We start from the raw sequence: 21,539 nt of genomic DNA, 5'->3' as shown, positions 1-21,539 counted from the left end.
AGATACTGTGTCAGAGACACTTTACCGACAAGTATTTTTAGGGAAAACTTTGAAAAACGTGCATGCCTTGAAAAACGTGCACGCACGTTACCGGAACTCTATATAAAGGGGGGGGGGGGGTCCAAACTTCAACGGAGGTATGCACAATAGTTGTTACTACTGTTCATTTCCTGTTGCTCCGCTTTCATCTTCATCGCCGGTGACTAACTTGAGCGTTGGACGACCAACACCGAAGACCCCTTCCCAGGCTCGACATTGATGTGGTCTATGGTTGCAGGTCTCAGCAGAATCTATTAGCGGTCAATAGCAACATCACATCTTCAACGTCCTCTCTTCAACTTTTAGATAGGATCAAATACTTATCTATCGTATCAATTATCAATTCATAATTATAATTAAGGTAATATCGTTTAAAATTTAAAATATTTTTTTTATAAAATGGAAGAATTAATATTTTAATAATAATGCTGAAAAATTCCCACCTTCTGATGTTTCTAGAACTTTGACCATGCCGACCCGGCGGCGCAGCCTTGAACTGGAAAAATGCAGCCATCGCTCATCACGCCCACGTTATTTAACTAGGGCACATACCACCGGTATCGCCATCGCCACACCGATCCACACTGCTACACTGCTAGCTGCTTAGTGCTAACGAGAAGCCGAGAAGGGGGAAGATGGCGGCATCGGCAGGCGTTGGGCGCATGAAGCTTGGCTCTCAGGGGCTGGAGGTCTCCCGTCAGGGCCTCGGTTGCATGGGCATGTCCGCCTTCTACGGCCCCCCCAAACCCGACGCCGACATGATCGCCCTCATCCACCACGCCGTCAACTCCGGCGTCACCTTTCTCGACACTTCCGACTTGTACGGACCCTACACCAACGAGATCCTCCTCGGCAAGGTACCCCTACCTTCTTCGCCTCACTCCCACCCCGGATCCTCTACGCCTCCATCGTGATCCTCTCCTTCGTTGATCTTTAGGCGCTGCAAGGGGGCGTGAGGGACAAGGTGGAACTGGCCTCCAAGTTCGCATTCTACTTGGAAGACGGGAAGAGGGAGATCCGAGGGGACCCGGCCTACGTGAGGTCCGCCTGCCAGGCCAGCTTGCAGAGGCTCGGCGTCGATTGCATCGATCTCTATTACCAGCACCGCATCGATTCCAGGGTTCCCATCGAAGTCACGGTCAGTTTCCGATTTCCTTTTCCGATCATCATGTATCAAACCTTTCGATTTTTTCGATCCCGCTCCTGCCCTAATTTCTCCGCTCCATCCAGCTCGACTTGTTCTCTTAAAAACCCCCCTTCCTATTAAATCTTATTTCACTCGTCTATTATAGATCGGAGCACTTAAGGAACTAGTTGAAGACGGAAAAATCAAATACATCGGATTGTCTGAGGCCTCTGCTTCAACAATCAGGAGGGCGCATGCTGTTCACCCGATAACTGCTGTCCAATTAGAGTGGTCTCTGTGGTCAAGAGATGTCGAAGAAGAAATAATTCCTACTTGCAGGTAAAGGTCGCCCTATCTCCGATTCATATATTACTTCTTTCTGTGACATTGCCGGTAACATTATTTCATTTTTTTTTCTCCAGGGAACTTGGTATCGGAATTGTAGCATACAGCCCTCTCGGACGCGGATTCTTTTCTTCTGGAACTAAGTTAATCGAAAATGCACCCGAGCAGGATTCACGCAAGGTGAGTTGATACTTTCCAGTGGCTGTTATCTTGAGGAAATATGTTAAAGTTGTGGAAGATAACTAGCAGAATTTTCTCTTGTTACATGTAGTCTTATTTCCCACGGTTCCAGCCAGAGAATCTGGCTCAGAATGCAGTTATTTTTGAACGTGTAAACGACATGGCAAAGAGGAAGGGATGCACTTCCTCACAACTCGCACTGGCATGGGTTCATCATCAAGGAAGTGATGTGTGCCCGATACCTGGCACGACAAAGATTGAAAACTTGAAGCAGAACATTGGAGCATTGTCTGTAAAACTCACACCAGAGGAAATGGCTGAGCTCGAATCGTATGCTTCAGTGGATGTTGTTAAGGGTGATAGATACCCTGAGCAAGTGGCTACCTGGAAAAACTCTGATACACCTCCTCTATCTTCATGGAAAGGTGAATGAGCTTATTCCCATCTGCCGAACTGGTTTTTATCTGTGATAATGTCGTAGTCGAGTAAGTCTTCTAGTGATCCGAGGGTATATGTTCTTGTGGTAATGGCTTGTGTAAAGCCTGATGATTGAGTGGTTTGCTTGGTAAATTATATTAGGATGGTTATTAATGAAAATCTTGTTTGATTTAGGTAATCAATAATTCTTGAGTATTGTTCCATGTCAGACACATGTGACACATGCAACTTGGAATATGAAAATCTCATAAAATTAAAATTTTTCTTAATTTCGGAGTTAACGATTTTTTTTACTAAAAATATTCTCCGATAAAAAAAAAATGAAAAAAAGGAAAAAAAATATAAAAAAATATTAATTTTTTTTAAAAATAAAAATAAAAAATATAGAAATTTAAAAAACTAAAAAAATTTAAAATAAAAAAAATTAAAATTAAAATAAATAAATAAAAAATTAAATTTAAAAAATATAAAAATCAAAAAAATGTAAAATTTTTTAAAAAAATATAAAAACATTAAAAATAAAAAATCACATAAAAACGTAAAAAATATATAGGAAAAAAAGTAAAAAAACATAAAAAATTAAATAATAATAATAATAATAATTATTATTATTATTATAATAATATGTATAGTTGGTTTTGCAACTGAGGGTAATATAGTAATATATTAAATTAGAGAATTTATTAAAATTTTTAAATAAACAAGTTTTTATTACATTACTTAGGTTGAACCAAACAACATTTGGTTATGTTTTATTCCCCATAACCTTGGTTATTTGATTACCTGGTAATCACATAACCAAGGTTGTATATGATAACTTGAATCAAACATACCTTAGTATTTTTCTTCACTCACTATGCAAATCAAATGTACTACATATCAAAATCCCATTTATAAGCAACTATAAAATACATAGATTGTCTTTGGGCTACTCAGAAGCTGTAGAAGCGTTCCAGTAGTTCTCAAGCACTCATAATTCAATTCCTAACTATGCACACTATGGAGATTTTCCTTTACTGGTATGAAAATTCTAGGAAGTTAGCTCTTTGACGAGAAATCGTTTGCGCTTCCGGATTTACCTTGATAGTCGATGAAAAATTATCATAGATCTGGGCCAATCACCTCTATGTTTAATTTGTAACGACCACCCTTCTTACTACTACCACTCTCTAAGGATGACCGTTACTTAACTACTAACTCTACTTAACCGGTATGATTAAAAAATCACATGGAAACGCTACCGAAAAATTTCGGCAGAGTCTCCCCTGTACCGGTGACCATATTCAACAATACATGCAATATATACTCAGCCACAAGCGGCTGGAACACATATCAATCAACCACGCAGTATAATAAATCCAAAATAAAGAAAACAATACTACAACTCATCACACCATAAATAATGAAAGTGACTAATTAGACATGCGGAAATAAACTCAACTACAATCCCAAATTTAATATAACATTAAAAGAGAACTAAAAAGAAGTCTTGACAATTCTGCCAGCTACTTCTGGATCTCTCCACAGTCCAGTCACCACACACCTTCATCACCACCACCACCCTGACGTCTCCCTTCATATCTTAGCTTTTCCTTTATCTGCAGTAGGAGGAAAGAAAACAAAACTATAAGCGAAAACGCTTAGTAAGTACTAATCTATCTCACAAAAACATCGAAGTGCATAAAAGTAATGCAATAATACTGAAACTGTAATGCTAAAGCAAAGCTGCATGTACTCATGGTATACAGAAATAAAACTGAATACTAAACATGCTCACTAACTGACAGGAAAATAATGAAACTACTATTGTAGACTTAGAATTAAAGAACTAAACTTTTATTGATTCTAAGCATAAATTTGTTTCATTTTCTTATATCCTTATACTAGAAATTAATCTTTTAATTTCTCTTTCACTTTCTTCTTCTTGTTCTTCTTACTTTTCTTATACTAGAAATTAATCTTTTAATTTCTCTTTCACTTTCTTTTTCTTGTTCTTCTTACTTTTCTTATACTAGAAATTAAACTTTTAATTTCTATTTCACTTTCATCTTCTTGTTCTTCTTTTCTTTGGGCCCAGGCTTAGTACCATCTTTATTTTGCGCGCTCTCTAATAGTGACTGAGGTAGCGAGCCTCTAGTCCTATGAGGTAAAGACCTTGGTCTTACCAGGGCCAAGACCTTGGAATTGGTCACCTGGATTTGTTTAACGACAACCTTGGAAGTCGGGTACTAGCCTCTTACTTTAGTTTACTTGTTATCTCTTTTTAACTAGACCTCGGTCTCTTTCTTTTTACTAAGTTTTCTCATAATCCTTTATTAGAGTTTATTGGAATCCTTTAGATATATCTAACAAGTGTAGGATTACAATTAACTAAGCATGTTATATAAAAACAATACAAGGGAAACAAATCTAAACTCTCTCTAAGCATGTTATAAAACAAAGCAACAGAAAAGCAAATCTGAACTCTCTAAACATGCTGTAAAACAAAGGAAAAGAAAGCACATCTGAACTTACTAATCATGTTCTAGAATAGAGCAAAAGAGAGCTAGTTTGAACTTTTAAAACATGCTGTGATAAGAGCAAAGAAAGCTAATCTAATCTTACTAATCTTGCTATAAAATAGAGCAAAAGAAAGCTAATTCAAACTTGCTAATCATGCTGTAAAATAGAGCAAAAGAGAGCTAATTTGGACTTTCTAAACATGCTGTAAAATAGAGCAAAAGAAAGCTAACTTGGACTTTCTAAACATGCTATAAAATAGAGCTAAGAAAGCAACTTTGAGCTTACTAATCATGCTATTCTAATACTGCATACTTTAAATAAAGGCCACCCTTCTAACTAAATAAGGGTTGTTTTTGCCCTTTGAGTTGCAAGGAAAATTGCTTAACCATTCTAACTAATTAAAGGATGTTCTTATCCAATGCAAAGCATAACCGAAACTAACAGTAAGGGGCTGTTCGTACTTGTTAAAATAGCAAGCAAAGGTCTAAAATCTGGGACGCTAAAATGAAAGCTTTTATGTTCAGTGGGAAACACTGCATGCTACGGTTTAACTAAACTTACATACAACTAAAACAGAGCTGTTAAGCTAAATTTTAGTCTACATAAATCTGAACACTAGATTTCAGCATTTACAAATCTGTCACTAGATTCCGGCGAGCATAAACATGTTCCCAAAGAAAATTCTAATAATACTAAGTTATGCTCACAACTCTAATCTAATACATCTATACAAGAATGCAAGCCGAGCCTCTCTATGGAAGCAAGATCTGTACAGAAATTCTAAAGCTGACAGGGAATTGTGGCTGTTCTTGCTCATGGATATGTAAAGGAAATCTGAGCTGTTCTGTTCGTGCTCGGAATTAACAGAATAATTTCAAACTGAAACACTAAACTACACCATAAGAGACCGCTGCACATTTAAATTAGCCATTAAGAGGTCTAGCTGAATACTTCACAATAAGGCTGTTCCTTCCCATTGCATAGCACAAACAAACCGACAGTAAGCTTCAAAAAAGGGCTGTTCGGCTTAATAATCAGAGCAAGGAAAGAAAACCCGCATGCTTGAACCACCATACATGTTCTTCTTTTAAACTCACGGCAGCAAAGGATGCGCAGGTTAATCCGAATCAAAAAGAAAACTAAAACCTAAATCAAATCTGTCCTTCATGCCTAAACTGAACTAACTCTTCTCTTCTTTCTTTAGGGTTCACGGCAGCAAACCAAAAACCAAAATTTTCACGGCAAAATTCAAGAAAACAAGGAAACACCAAAGTAAATTCGGAGCAACTCCTACCACAGGTGAGTAGTACTTACAGACGATTCTTGGACTTACAACCGAGAAGGAAGGGGATTCTAGGGTTCGGGTAGCTCCAAATCTCGGCCTCTTCTCTTGCCCGAGCGTTTGCCTTGCCGAGAGAAGCTTGGTTTGTGAAGAACCCTTGAAGAAGAACGCTCGCCAGCCGCTGGAGTGCATCCCTAATCTCGGCTTCATCTTCGCCCAAGCAACGTCGGGGCTGTCGTACACGAGAACGAGAGGAAGAAGAATTTCGGGAGAAAAAGAAGAATAAAAATAATCCCTTTTCACTTAACCTTTTATAGCTAGGTCTAATTTTTGGGTTCCCATTATACTATACCTTAAACTTATTTCTCCTCATATTTGGTTAACAAAGCGTGCGCAACCTAGTTGGTTGGCTATGTTCGGTTAGGTTGGGTTCGGCCGGAGGTCTAGGGTTCGAGTCTCACCTTCAACGGTTTTTGTCAAAACTTCTTTCTTTTTGTAAACATACTAAACGACCTCCAAAAATTACGTAAAAATACTCTAAAAATTCCTAAAAATCTCTAGAATATTTTAAAAGTATTTCCAAATATTTTTATGGACTTTTAGAACTTGAAATAGGGAAAATTGGGTCGTTACATAGTTGGTTTGAAGAGCTGTAAAATTATTATCATGTGACTTGTTCTAGTCATGAAAATAATTTCTTACAATGTAAGATAGGACTACATACAATGGATCGTTCTTTAAGTCCCCGCATTGACAGGAACTTTGTGATCACAAATTTGACACCACAAAAAGAACACCAAATAGCGACCAAATATTTCAATCACACCAATTTCGATCGCCGATGTGATTTTAGCAACTAATATTTGTTTCCATCGCTAATATTAGCGACAACATTAAATTCGGTCACTAAATCTAGCGACGGAAGTTAATCTTTGTCACTATTGTCACTAACATTAGCGACAGAAAAAAATTTCTATCACCATTTTGACAACTGGAATATTGTTTCCCTTGCTAATTTTCTAAAATAATTTGACAATACCTCCTCTCTCTAAATGATTTCATTATGTTTACATGATACATTATAAACAAACCAATACACATTCACATCTACAACATTCAAATTCACAATACATTCAAATGTATCAGGTAAATACAATATGATGTGGCGATGGAGGGAGGCCTACTTGGCACGGGGCCAACTACCAAGGTGGAGGTCAAACTCAAGGTGGTCAATACCCGGATGTCAAAGAGCCGAACGGGGGACAATTTCAATGGTTGGTCAGGTGGTCAGGCTCTGACCGGCGAGAGACGGGTCTGAGCAGACCTCCATGCCAGCTCGGGATGATACGCAAGACAGTTGACAGTTAATACGGAATAGTAAGATGCCGAGGGAGACCGTATAATTGATTTGAGCGAGGAAGGATATGTTACTACATGACCACCGCATAGAAGAACCACGGGGTTGACAAAGCAAGTGGTCCTGGCCGAGCGGCTACCCCGCTCGGCCAAGTAGCAGGACCTGGCCATGGACGGAGCAGAGTCCAGGCCAAGCACTTACCCCGTTCGGCCAAGTAATGGGAGCACTGTAGTATCTCTTGACATCCTTTTGGGAGATAGTGCCGCTGACATGAGGCATGGTCGACAGGCGGACCATATGACAGAAGCTTCTACTGTTGCGTCAAGGATAGGCATGCCTGATAAGCTTTGATTAGATATATTATTTTTAGGTTAATATTTGGTGTTCTTTATATATTTGCATATGTTAAACTCCAATTTTGATCATGTTTCACCAAACAAGATTTTTATGAGCCTTGTGATGTTTTTCCTTTTAATGCATGATTTATTCCTCATTTTGTGAATTTGGTCTTGTAGGTTACAAATGGTCTCATGAGGCAAGTGGAGGAATGATCCATCTAATTAAATGAAGTAGTGCAAGACCACATTTGGGCTCAACTAACCTAGATTTCAATTGATTTCATGGAGCCTAAACCCAAGCTAGATCACACATGAGCCTTACATTAACTTAGGGTTTTATTGGCTAAAACCCTAGGTATAAAAGGGAAAATTGGCACGGTGAACAGTGAGCTTGCGCTACTGTTCATCGTGCCGTTTCTCTCGACGGCGCGTCGCTTGCTCCTCCCTTCTTCCAGATCTTCGAGCCAGCTTGTCCTCATTGGCGTGGAGTTCCTCAGCCTCCGGCGACCAGATTCCGACCAACGTTCTTCATCAGCGAATCAATTTGGCGAGCAGGGTACTATAGCTGCGAGTAGCGATTTTCAACTCAGACCAGCGGCGTTCTTCTGGTTTGAGCTTCCATTCCTTCACGGGATTATCGGCGGTGGTCCTCCGGTGATTCTGAACCATTTCCGACAGCACTTCAACGTTCCTAGCTCCCTTCGTCCAGCTCGCGACTCCAGTTCCAGAGAACCCAGCAGGCGCAATAGTGAACAACTTCAGAAACCTGATCTCGTTGAAGATTTGAGAGCTGATACAAGTGAATCTGGGTTCATCTTGAAGCTCGAGATCACCATCCGACTTCTGTTGGAGTGTTCTCTACAGATCCTTATGCGACGGCAAGGAGAAGACAAGTTTGGTCAGAGATTTGAGTTGTAGGGATGTTTAGCTTACCTGCAGTCTGATTTGTAGTTTAGATTTTCTTGTTTCTGCACTTTGTTTCTGAATTTACTAGTTCATAGCTTAGATTAGTTTGTAGTCTTAATTTCTGCACGAATCTGTTCTTCTGATTTATGTTCTTTGGTGTTCTGTTTTTGTTTTGGTTGTGCAGCAGTTACTGCTGTAATTTTGTTTCCTTTGTTTGAGATCAGTGTTTCTATTTTAGCCTTCTATCAGTTGATAAGTTTGTTGGAGTTATAGAATAGAGAATTTGTAGTGTGATGAGTTAGATGTGGTGTTAAGCTCTCTTGCACGTTTTGTTCTGCAGTTAATTAAGTTGAATTCTGCAATTTGGTTCCCATTTGGTCAATTTAATTAGTTGAGTGCATTCAGTTCAGATTAATTTCTGATAACCTAAGGTTAGTTCTTAAGTTTGTTTAGGAATAATTTAGAATATGTGGTTTTCATAAGTGCAATTTGGTTAAATTCCATTTAATGCAAATGTGGCTTAAGTGTTTGATTTCTAGTTTGTTTTAAAATTCATTGCGGTAGAAATTAACTGTTGCCAGCAAGTTCAATTCTGTTCCCTTTTGCATTTAATACCAAACCCCCATTTCATATATAGAAAACCCAAAAAGAATGTTCTTAATCCAAGATAAGCATGTTTCTAGCATAATCCTCGAAAATTCGACTCAGGTCTTATACTAAAACATTTCCTTGTGTAGTTGTGGGTTTTCGATCTTAAAATTAATTTGAGAGTTTATTTGTGACATCACTTTGGATAGCTACCAAATTTTGATGTCGTTGCCGGGGACCTTTGCTAGAATTGTTTGTTTGTTTTGGTGTGAATAATTTCTTTCTTTTTTTGAGCTGTAGTTTACTGATTTTATTGAATATATACTGAAGTTTGATTGTTAAATTGCTTGCATGACTAGATCTTCCTTTGCAACATCGCTTGAACTTGACACGAAGATTGAGAGAACCTTTTGGACTTTAAGGAGACAAGCTAGGTCAGCAGCAACTTGTGAGAGCAGAATTTCAGAGATGGATAATCAGATAACAAAAGGGGATCGAACCATGAAAGAGCTTGCAGCTCCAGATGTGGCTTATAAGTACTCATGCATCACTTATCCAGATTTGACAGGAGATTTTGAATTCAGATCAGGGCTTATTCATCTGCTTCCCAAATTTCAAGGCTTATCAGGAGAGGATCTCAACCACCATCTACATGAATTCCATGTGGTTTGTTCAACCATGAAGCCACAAGGGATTTCAGAAGAAGACATTAAGTTGAGGGCTTTTCCATTTTCTTTGACGGGAGCAGCTAAAGACTGGTTATATTGCCTTCCAGCTGGATACATTACAAGTTGGATTGATATGAAGAGAGCATTTTTGGAGAAATTTTTCCCAGCTTCTAGGACTGCAACTATCAGGAAGAGCATTTGTGGTATTTAGCAAGTAGTGGGAGAGACTCTTTATGATTATTGGGAAAGATTCAAGAAGTTGTGCTCGAGTTGTCCACAACATCAAATTAGTGACCAGCTCCTTGTTCAATATTTTTATGAGGGTCTACTTCCCATGGACAGGAGCATGATAGATGCAACAGCTGGAAGAGCCTTGGTGAATAAGACTCCAAATCAAGCAAGAGAGCTAATTTCAAATATGGCAGAAAATTCACAGCAATTTGGGAGTAGAATTCTTGGTATTAGAGTGGTTAATGAAACTTATTTAGTTTCGTCTGAGCAACAAGAAATTAGAAACAATTTGCAAGAATTGACCTCTCTAGTGAAGCAAATGACGTTGCAAAATTCGTGTCATGTTTTAAATTTTCCTTTACTAATGATGAAGTTGTGTGGAATTTGTTCAAGCCAAGATCACTCTTCGGATCATTGTCCTAATCTACATCAAGATGAATCCGTTGCAGCCATTTCAAGACCTCAATTTCAACAACACAAATATGATCCCAACTCATCAACTTACAATCCGGGATGGAGGGATCACCCTAATTTGAGGTATGAGAATGCATTTTATCAGCAACAACCACAAGGGCGGATTCATCAGCCATATTATCAGCATCAACAGAATCAGCATCATTACCAGAATCATCCAGCAGGTCATTCTCAACAATTTTAGCAAAACTTCAGCCAGAATCAGCAACTTCAACCATTCTAGAATTTTCAGCAGTCACATAATACGATCCAGCTACAATTTCAGAATTCACAGAATCAGCACAGACATTTCCAGCATGTTCAGCAACCTGTGCAGAATTTCCAGCAGCCAAGTAATGCAAATCAACATCAATTTCAGCTTGCACTGCCATCTTCTACAAGCCCAAGATCAATACAACCTCATCACAATTTTAGTAGCTCAAAGATAGAAGATTTGATGCAGCAAATGTTGCAACAGCAACAGCAAATGATGCAACAACAGTAACACCAGCAGAGGACTGATACAACATTGCAAAACATTGAAAGACAGATTGGGCAACTACTAGCAACATTAATCAGATGTAGAACCAAGGATCTAGGCAGTTACCTTCACAACATACTTCAAATCCTAAGGGAAATGTAAGTGCATTGTCTTTGCGAAGTGGTAAAACAATTCCAGACCCAAATCCGAATTTTTCAGCTGGACCACAGCAGAGCTTACCCAAACCAGCTGCAGATTCAAACTTACAGAATTCTCAGATTTTTCCAGCAAATTCAGAGCCAACAGATTCTGCACAGAATGAAAATTTTAGAGCTGATCAGCTGCATATTACACAACCTACAACTTCAGAGTTTACTCTATTTGGTGGAGCAGATTTCAGCTTAGAAGTTAATCCAACAGCAGCTTCAAATTCAGCTCCAAAGTCAGCACAGAATTTGGAAAACAATCTGAACTAGCAAGGAGCTGAGTCTTCCATTCCGTTACCTTTCCCTCAAAGAAGTGTACAACCAAGAAGAGAAATGGAGGAAGAAAAGGTTAGGGAATATCAAGAATTGGTAAAACTGTTCAACAAGATTGAAGTGAATATACCTTTGCTTACCATGATCAAGCAAATTCCTAAATATGCCAAATTCCTCAAGGATCTTTGTGTGCACAAAAAGAAATTGAAGGGAAATGAATTGATAAGTATGGGTAAAAATGTCTCAGCATTACTTCAGCCAGTTCCTCAGAAGTGTGAAGATCCAGGAGTTTTCACAGTTCTTTGTGTTATAGGAGATTGTATTTTTGAGGATGCAATGTTAGATCTTGGAGCCTCTATTAATGTGATGCCTAAGTCAGTTTTTCAATCATTAAGAATTGAACCTCTGCAGCCTACAGGTGTAGTGATTCAGTTGTCTAACCGAAGTCAAGCACACCCAGCTGGAGTGATAGAAGATGTATTGGTAAAAGTAAGGGAGTTAATTTTTCCTGTAGATTTTTACATCTTAGACATGGAGGGTGATGTGCTTACAAACAGATCTCCGCTTATTCTTGGACGTCCATTCTTGAAGACTGCTAGAACCAAGATAGATGTACATGTAGGAACTCTTTCTATGGAGATAGGAGACACAGTAGTTTGGTTCAGCATTTTTGAGGCTATGAAGCATCCAAGAGAGGACCATTCTATTCTTACCTTGGATATTTCAGAGGAGCTGGATGGCATAGAGTTCTTGTCAGATATTGATTCAGACTTAGAGGTTTCTGATTTTAGTCAAGAGAATGAATTTGTTGCATTATTGGAGGATGTTTTAGATGTGGAATATGATGTTAACTCAAGTGAATGCGTAGGGGATTGCTTAGGAGAAGCATTACCCCTAGGATCGCTCAGAGAGAAAGAGGTATGTGTAGGGGATGACTCAGTAGAATACCCCTAGGATCACCTACTATGGATCAGACACAGGAGGAGTTGAAGCTATTGCCTCAACATTTGAAATATGTGTATTTGGGAGAGAATCAGCAGCTGCCTGTCATTATAGCTCAGAATTTGGATCCGGATCAGGAGGAACGATTGTTAGAGATTATGAGACAACATAGGAAGGCCATTGGATGAACTCTGGCAGACATTCCTGGGATCAGTCCTTCCATTTGCATGCACAGGATCTACTTAGAGGAGGATGAAACCAGTGAGACCGCCACAGAGACAACTGAACCCTTTGATTTTGGACGTGGTAAAGAAGGAGGTGACTAGACTCTTATAGGCAGACATTATTTATCCGATTTCTGACAGTAAATGGGTAAGTCCCATCCATGTGGTTCCGAAGAAGTTAGGGGTGATAGTGGTAGCTAATGAAGAGAACGAACTGGTTGTTGATGCGGGAAGCATCCGACGATCGAACCTAAGTTTTGATAATGGCAAAGGATTTAAAGTTAAGGTTTGTGGTGATCTAACATGTTGAATAAGTGTTTCAGGAAAGTCCTAGCTGCGGTTAGGCAAAGGGAAAATCCTAAGGGGTGGTAACCTTAGGTCCTAGGGGGCGGTAACCCTAGGTGAGAGAAAACCCTAAGGGGCGGCAACCTTAGGTCCTAGGGGGCGGTAACCCTAGGTGAAGGAAAACCCTAAGGGGCGGCAACCTTAGGTCCTAGGGGGCGGTAACCCTAGGTGAAGGAAAACCCTAAGGGGCGACAACCTTAGGTCCTAGGGGGTGGCAACCCTAGGTGGAGAAAAACCCTAGGGGCGGTAACCCTAGGTCATAGGGGGTGGTAACCCTAGGCGGAAAGTCCAGTTGGTCTGGAGGACCGGACTGACATCAGGTAATCTCTCCTGAGGGGAGTAGGTGAGGACGCGTTCCCCGTAGAGGGAACAGTAGGCGTCGGGTCGACCTAGGGTTTCCGGTTGGGAATCCGAAGTCAGACTCGGACAGTCCGAAGACTGTCAGTTCTTCTTTACTATGTTTTATCAGATTCTAACACTGTCTTGCAAGGTATTTGCTCGGACTAACCTTGTTTTGCAGGAGAGAAACCTGCTGGAAAAAGGTGGTCCGGGCGCCCGGAGGTCCAGGCGCCCGGAACAGGTCCGGGCGCCCGGAACAGGTCCGGGCGCCCGGGACCAAGTTTTATCCCTGCCGCGACTTCGCCACGTGGAGCATCCTGGTTGGTTGGCCACGTCACACTCCAGGCGCCCGGAAGGGATCCAGGCGCCCGGAATGTCATATAAAAAGAGGGTCGAGGGAGCAGCTAAAGAACAACAACAAATTCTAAGCTTTCTTCTGTGAAGTGCTGCCAACGAGACGACCTTGAAGTGCTACTACTTGACGTCGACGACCCGAAGCTCAGACTCTTCGATCTTTTGTTGTCGGCATCAGTTTACTTATTGCATTAATTGTGATTCAAATTGTAATCTTTCCGATATTATAGTTGTTGCCCACCGAAAGCGGTCAAGGACCGCGGGCCTTCGAGTAGGAGTCGTCATAGGCTCCGAACGAAGTAAAACATCTGCGTCGTTCTGTGCTTGCTTTACTTTTTCCGCTGCGTTACTTAATTTTACGATTCCGATATTTCAAAAAATGAAATAGCCACGAGCGCTATTCACCCCCCCTCTAGCGCTTTCGATCCATCAATTGGTATCAGAGCGGGGCCATTTTGAATCGGTGCAACCACCATTCAAAATACTTTTCGTGGTATTTTCAGATTTTTCGGAGTCGATTAGAATTTAGCTTCATAGCTAGATTCTAATTCTTTTTCTCGAATCGACTTTCTGCTCAGAGTTGGTGCAGCACCACTCGAGTTCGTGATCCATTTTCTTCCTTCCGCACTACTAAACCAGGACCAAGTCCTGGAACATTTTTTTTTTCAGTTGTTTTCTTTTTAGGTTGATCTGAAATGGCCCTTCAAGAAGGCTACAGTACAGCCCGCCCTCCGCTATTCACCGGAGACGACTTCGGGTACTGGAAGGGTTGGATGGAGGCATATCTCTAGACTCACTTTGAAGTCTGGATGATTGTCAAAACCGGACTCCAACTACTAATTGATAACGCCGACAAACCACTACCATACGAGGATTGGGACGCATCTCTGATTAAAAAGGTGGAAGCTAATGCCAAGGCAACCTGCACCCTCCAGTGCGGCCTATCAAAAGAAGAACTCAACCGCGTCGGCCCCTTCAATAGTGCCAAAGAGTTGTGGGAGAAGCTCATTGAACTTCACGAAGGGACATCCGACACCAAAGTAAGTAAAAGAGACTTAATTTTCAATAAATTATTTAACATTAAATTGCAGGAAGGTGAATCAGCTGCCCAACTCCATGCTCGGATTCAAGATCTGCTCAATGGTCTTCATGCAATTGGACAGAAGGTAGACAATCGGGACATCATAAGGTATTCTTTAAATGCTTTTCCAAGGAACTCCTTCTGGGCATCCATGGTAGATGCCTACAAGGTCTCCAAGGACTTGTCTACCATTAAGTTAGATGAACTTTTTGCAGAATTTGAACTTCACGAACAGACTAATGCACGCCCGACCGAGAAAGGGTTGGCTTTGGTTGCAGGAACAGGGAGAACGCGCGAATCAAAAATGAAGCGCAGAACCGAACCTGAGTCAGAAGAAGAACCAGAATCGGAAGACGACGATGAACTTACAACCGAAATAGTCAACTTGGTAAAGAAGCTCTGCAAAAAGAAGGGCTTCAACAAAAAGGATGTCAGAAAGGCCATCCAGTCTAAAGAAGCCCAACCAAGCTCGAAGGTTAAATTCGAAGTGACCTGCTACGGGTGCAATCAGAAAGGGCACATCAAGGCTAACTGCCCGAACCAGAAGGATCCAAAGAAACCAAAGAGAAAGAAGGCATTGAAGGCAACATGGGACGAGTCTTCCGCCGAGGAATCCGACGACGAAGAACTAGAGAAGACTAATTTTCTCGCATTGACAGCCCAGGACTACACCAACGAATCCGGAAGCGAGGACGAATCGGAAGCCGAGTCCGAGAGAAGCCACGGATCTGCATCCGTTTCCGAAGGGCCAAACCCCTCTGTAAGTTAAAATAGGTTATATTGCATAATTAATTATTTAATGCATAAAGTAGCAAAGTCCAAAATTCGAATCAAGTCGCTTCTAAAGGAGGTAACACTCCTTAAAGAGACGACTAATAACGAATCCTTGACTAATCCAGATCAGACTGGAACCTCAACTCAAGTTCAAAAACTTGAGGAAGAGAATTCCAACCTGAAAAGTCAAGTCAAAGATTTGAAGACAACCTTAGAACGATTTTCCTTGGGATCCAAGAATCTTAACTTGATTCTTGGAATACAAAGGGCAATCTACAATCGAACTGGACTAGGGTACAAAACGAAAAACAAATATAGGTCATACCTAACTCTCATACAAAGAACAAAGTCATGCCCAAATAGAAAAATGGTCCAAGCATGGGTTGCCAAGTCCAACCTGATCAATCAAGTTGGACTTGGACAGTATTGGGTCCCTAAGGATCAAATACATTACCTCAATAGACCTTATCGAGACTATAATCCAGGGGGAGCTAAAACAATAAAAATTCGTAATTAATTATTCAAAATTCAAATTCGAAATTAATTATTCAAAATTCAAATTCGAAATTAATTATTAAAATTCAAAATTCAAATTCGAAATTAATTAATCAAAATTCAAATTCGAAATTAATTATTCAAAATTCAAATTTGAAATTAATTATTAAAATTCAAAATTTAAATTCGAAATTAATTATTAAAATTCAAAATTCAAATTCAAAATTAATTATTAAATTCAAAATTAGAAATTAATTATTAATTATTAATTATTCAAAATTCAAATTCGAAATTAATTATTAAAATTCAAAATTCAAATTCGAAATTAATTATTCAAAATTGAAATTCGAAAATAATTATTAAAATTCAAAATTCGTTATTAAAATTCAAATTCGAAATTAATTATTAAAATTCAAAATTCAAATTCAAAATTAATTATTAATTATTCAAAATTCAAATTCGAAATTAATTATTAAATTCAAAATTAGAAATTAATTATTAATTATTCAAAATTCAAATTCGAAATTAATTATTAAAATTCAAAATTCAAATTCAAAATTAATTATTCAAAATTCAAATTCAAAATTAATTATTAAAATTCAAAATTTGTTATTAAAATTCAAATTCGAAATTAATTATTAAAATTCAAAATTCAAAATCGAAATTAATTATTAATTATTCAAAATTCAAATTCGAAATTAATTATTAAAATTCAAAATTCAAATTCAAAATTAATTATTCAAAATTCAAATTCGAAATCAATTATTAAAATTCAATTTCAAAAATGTGAAATTAATTCAAAAACTCAAAAATCAAAATAGAAGGAGGGTCCAGAATAGCTGGCAACTCCAAAATCTATTTACCCGAATGGGTAACCGAACTTAATCTACCCGAAATGGGTAAACAAGAGTAGATTACCCGACAGGGTAAGTAAGGATAGATTAAAAAGGGTCAGATTTAACTTGAAACACAGTACTGGTGAAGTTTTTGGATGATAGTACGTTGGGGAAGCTTGGGCATCGCATGTCTAGGAAGATATGACTTCGACCTGGTGCATTTGGCCAAGTGGAACTAACCGAAGCTACCCTTAAATGGATCCTAACTAGTTAGACCAAGGTTCAGTATTAAGTTCAATGGGTAGGACTATTTGGAAAACTTCAAAGGCATGGTTACTTTAATGAGCTCCTTGTGACTCACCATAGCCCAGAAGTTTATCCAAAGAACACTTACTTGTTGAACCCAAAGCTAAACCCGAATCTAACATAAAGTTAAACTAAACCCTAAAAATTGAACTGATCCGGCGGTAAGAATGGGGGACCCACGGATGGGGTCCCGTGCGAGCGGAACCAGAGATTACCCAGCCAAAGGTTTGGATTTCCGACGCCAAAGCAGAACCGGAGCCGAATGGCCGAGCGGAGGTGTCCGCTCGGCCGGAATCGTGGCGAGGGAGGAATCGTGGCGAGGGAACAGTGGTTAGCCGAGCGGCCTATTCGCTCGGCTCGGGATATGATATGTCAGCAAAGGCATGATGATTAGACTGTACGCAAGATGGCACTATTAAAGGCCCCACCATCACGTCACGGAAAGGTTGATACAGTAGAAGTATGGTCTTATGGATGCCCTTCTGACAGGCCCACACCTAGGCATGGTCGAAAGCAGGTGATCGCTTCGATTGGTGTGCCCAGGCTCCTTCGAGAGGTCTATATAAGGCCTCCATTTCTTCAACCGAAGGTACACAAGTCTACATTTTCGGAGCCGCTTTCTTATTCCCTCGCCTAACTTGAGCGTCGGAGGGCCGTCGCCGGGACACCCCCCCAGTTCGGTTTTGTTGCAGGTTCGCCGGAGCGCTCGAGGATCCAGCAGGGAGCGCCACATCCCCAGCGTCCATTGACCCTGGTTCGGACAGGATCAAATTGGCGCCGTCTGTGGGAACGCGCCTGTATCTGAGCGGAATAGATGGACGAAGCTGGACGACCTCGCCGTGATGCTCTCCCAGGAGAAACTCGACGCTCTAATTGAGGCAAGAGCAGCTAAGCTCGTGGAGTAACAGAAACAGAAGGCTCAAGCTGAGCGGATATCTGAGCGGCCCAGGAGGAACGACCGGAGAAGCATTAGAAATGGGGGCAAAATAAGGGTCCGACCAGCACTCAAGTGGGAGTAACTCCTGCCCCGATATCGGTCCGACGAGGGAGCCATGATGCGTTTTGACAAGTATATATATTCTTCATCACTCCACGGGTATTCGGGAGTCGAGGAATTGGGTCAGAACCCTCGCTGGTCGGCAGGTCTGTTCTTCAGTTATCCTCTTTCCGTTGTAAGATTTATTATAGTTCCTCGAGCTAAAAGCCCCGTGCCGCTCGGCCGGGAGTATAAACCGAGCCAAGGGCTCGATGGGAAGCCCGTGCCGCTCGCCCGGGAGTATATTAGCCGAGCCCCGAGCTCGATGGTAAGACCCCGAGCCGTTCAGCCGGAGGTAAATTATTCGAGCAAAATGCTCAAGGTCGAAGGCCCCGGACCGTTCGGCCGGAGGTAAATTAGCCGAGCCCCGAGCTCGATGGTAAGACCTCGAGCCGTTCGGCCGAAGGTAAATTATTCGAGCAAAATGCTCGAGGATCGAAGGCCCCGGACCGTTCGGCCGGAGGTAAATTAGCCGAGCGCCGAGCTCGATGGGAAGTCCGTGCCGCTCGGCCGGAGGTAAATTATCCGAGCCAAACGCTCGAGTATCGAAGGCCCCGTACCATTCGGACGGAGGTATATTAGCCGAGCCAAAGGCTCGAGGATCGAAGGCCCCGGACCGTTCGGCCGGAGGTAAATTATCCGAGCCAAACGCTCGAGTGTCGAAGGCCCCGTACCATTCGGACGGAGGTATATTAGCCGAGCCAAAGGCTCAAGGATCGAAGGCCCCGGACTGTTCGGCCGGAGGTAAATTATCCGAGCTAAACGCTCGAGTATCGAAGGCCCCGTACCGTTCGGACGGAGGTATATTAGCCGAGCCAAAGGCTCGAGTATCGAAGGCCCCGTACCGTTCGGACGGAGGTATATTAGCCGAGCCAAAAGGCTCGAGGATCGAAGGCCCCGTACCGTTCGGACGGAGGTATATTAGCCGAGCCAAAAGGCTCGAGGATCGAAGGCCCCGAGCCGTTCGGCCGGAGGTAAATCATTCGAGCAAAATGCTCAAGGATCGAAGGCCCCGAGCCGTTCGACCGGAGGTAAATTATTCGAGCAAAATGCTCAAGGATCGAAGGCCCCGGACCGTTCGGCCGGAGGTAAATTATCCGAGCCAAACGCTCGAGTGTCGAAGGCCCCGTACCATTCGGACGGAGGAATATTAGCTGAGCCAAAGGCTCAAGGATCGAAGGCCCCGGACTGTTCGGCAAGAGGTAAATTATCCGAGCCAAACGCTCGAGTATCGAAGGCCCCGTACCGTTCAGACGGAGGTATATTAGCCGAGCCAAAGGCTCGAGTATCGAAGGCCCCGTACCGTTCGGACGGAGGTATATTAGCCGAGCCAAAAGGCTCGAGGATCGAAGGCCCCGAGCCGTTCGGCCGGAGGTAAATTATTCGAGCAAAATGCTCAAGGACGAAGGCCCAAGCCGTTCGGACGGGCGTGCGATATCCTTGCATCGGCATAAAAAACCGAAGGCCCCGAGCTGCTCAGCCGGAGGTATATTGTACGAGCCAAAGGCTCAATTCCGAAGACCTTATGCCGTTCGGCCAGGCAAGCGTTGTCCAAATTAGGCTTAAAAGCCCGACGAGCTCCGTCGTTAAAGATCGAGAGCCGCGCCGACCGGCTATAAATATCCGCGCCGTCGAGCTCCGACGTTAAAAATCGAGAGACGAGCCGGCGTCTATAAATCCCCGAGCGGAAGACCGACGAGCTCCGTCATTAAAGATCGAGAGCCGCGCCGACCGGCTATAAATATCCGCGCCGACGAGCTCCGTCGTTAAAGATCGAGAGCCGCGCCGACCGGCTATAAATATCCGCGCCGTCGAGCTCCGACGTTAAAAATCGAGAGACGAGCCGGCGTCTATAAATCCCCGAGCGGAAGACCGACGAGCTCCGTCGTTAAAGATCGAGAGCCGCGCCGATCGGCTATAAATATCCGCACCGTCGAGCTCCGACGTTAAAATCGAGAGACGAGCCGGCGTCTATAAATCCCCGAGCGGAAGACCGACGAGCTCCGTCGTTAAAGATCGAGAGCCGCGCCGACCGGCTATAAATATCCACGCCGTCGAGCTCCGACGTTAAAAATCGAGAGACGAGCCGACGTCTATAAATCCCCGAGTGGAAGACCGACGAGCTCCGTCGTTAAAGATCGAGAGCCGCGCCGACCGGCTATAAATATTCGCGCCGACGAGCTCCGTCGTTAAAGATCGAGAGCCGCGCCGACCGGCTATAAATATCCGCGCCGAAGACCGACGAGCCCCGTCGTTAAAGATCGAGAGCCGCGCCGACCGGCTATAAATATCCGCGCCGACGAGCTCCGTCGTTAAAGATCGAGCGGATAAATTTGGCATGAGGGCCGAACGGCTCAAGGGATATCAGCAGCAGCGATAAGGCGACGACCGCCCGCTCGGACACACAGTCCAGTCAGTCGGACTCACTGCCTCCTTCGACTAGACTTGAAGGGGAGGCAAGTGATCCGACGGTAAGAATGGGGGACCCACGGATGGGGTCCCGTCCGAGCGGAACCAGAGATTACCCAGCCAAAGGTTTGGGTTTCCGACGCCAAAGCAGAACCGGAGCCGAATGGCCGAGCGGAGGTGTCCGCTCGGCCGGAATCGAATGGCCGAGCGGAGGTGTCCGCTCGGCCGGAATCGTGGCTAGGGAACAGTGGTTAGCCGAGCGGCCTATTCGCTCGGCTCGGGATATGATATGTCAGCAAAGGCATGATGATTAGACTGTACGCAAGATGACACTATTAAAGGCCCCACCATCACGTCACGGAAAGGTTGATACAGTAGAAGTATGGTCTTATGGATGCCCTTCTGACAGGCCCACACCTAGGCATGGTCGAAAGCAGGTGATCGCTTCGATTGGTGTGCCCAGGCTCCTTCGAGAGGTCTATATAAGGCCTCCATTTCTTCAACCGAAGGTACACAAGTCTACATTTTCAGAGCCGCTTTCTTATTCCCTCGCCTAACTTGAGCATCGGAGGACCGTCGCCGGGACACCCCCCCGGCTCGGTTTTGTTGCAGGTTCACCGGAGCGCTCGAGGATCCAGCAGGGAGCGCCACATCCCCAGCGTCCATTGACCCTGGTTCGGACAGGATCATGAACTATTTCATCTCACAAAATGATAGGATCCCCTGGTTGAAAACATACATTGGGTGAGATGACTAAGCAAATTAACATTTAAATATTTTTCCAAATTAATTAACTTAATTATTTTTTAAAATGAAGTAACTTAGAAATTTATTCTTAAAATTAAAACTCATTTAAAAAAAAAAAGCTCAAAAACCAGGGGCGGGCGCCCCATGTATACGGACCCGGGCGCCCGCAGAGGACCCGGGCGCCCCGCCTAACACGACCCCGGGCGCGCGGAACAGGTCCGGGCGCCCGGACTCCCTT

At 42.5% G+C, this 21,539-nt stretch overlaps 1 protein-coding gene across 4 annotated transcripts; it reads left to right on the top strand.

The window, feature by feature from the left end:
- The first annotated feature begins 543 nt into the window (after positions 1–543).
- Positions 544–12,870, top strand: LOC122052758 (probable aldo-keto reductase 2). 4 transcript variants are annotated; one of them, XR_006132089.1, is made up of 7 exons: positions 544–896; positions 977–1,177; positions 1,332–1,504; positions 1,588–1,690; positions 1,782–2,115; positions 7,785–8,521; positions 9,461–9,977. XR_006132089.1 is itself a non-coding variant. In XM_042614451.1 (6 exons), exons 1-6 carry the CDS (start codon positions 675–677, stop codon positions 9,520–9,522), a joined length of 1,095 nt encoding a protein of 364 aa, XP_042470385.1. In that variant the 5' UTR covers positions 544–674; the 3' UTR covers positions 9,523–9,977. The 4 variants fall into 4 exon arrangements, 3 of the variants coding, with proteins under 3 accessions (XP_042470385.1, XP_042470386.1, XP_042470387.1); XM_042614451.1 differs by lacking the exon at positions 7,785–8,521; XM_042614452.1 differs by lacking the exon at positions 9,461–9,977 and having other exon boundaries at positions 7,785–8,761.
- The last annotated feature ends 8,669 nt before the right edge of the window (positions 12,871–21,539 follow it).

Source organism: Zingiber officinale, chromosome 3A, assembly GCF_018446385.1.
Source record: "Zingiber officinale cultivar Zhangliang chromosome 3A, Zo_v1.1, whole genome shotgun sequence".
Classification (NCBI taxonomy): Eukaryota; Viridiplantae; Streptophyta; class Magnoliopsida; order Zingiberales; family Zingiberaceae; genus Zingiber; species Zingiber officinale.
The sequence above is the reverse complement of the archived record's forward strand: the minus strand, read 5'-3'. Positions and strand labels throughout refer to the sequence as shown.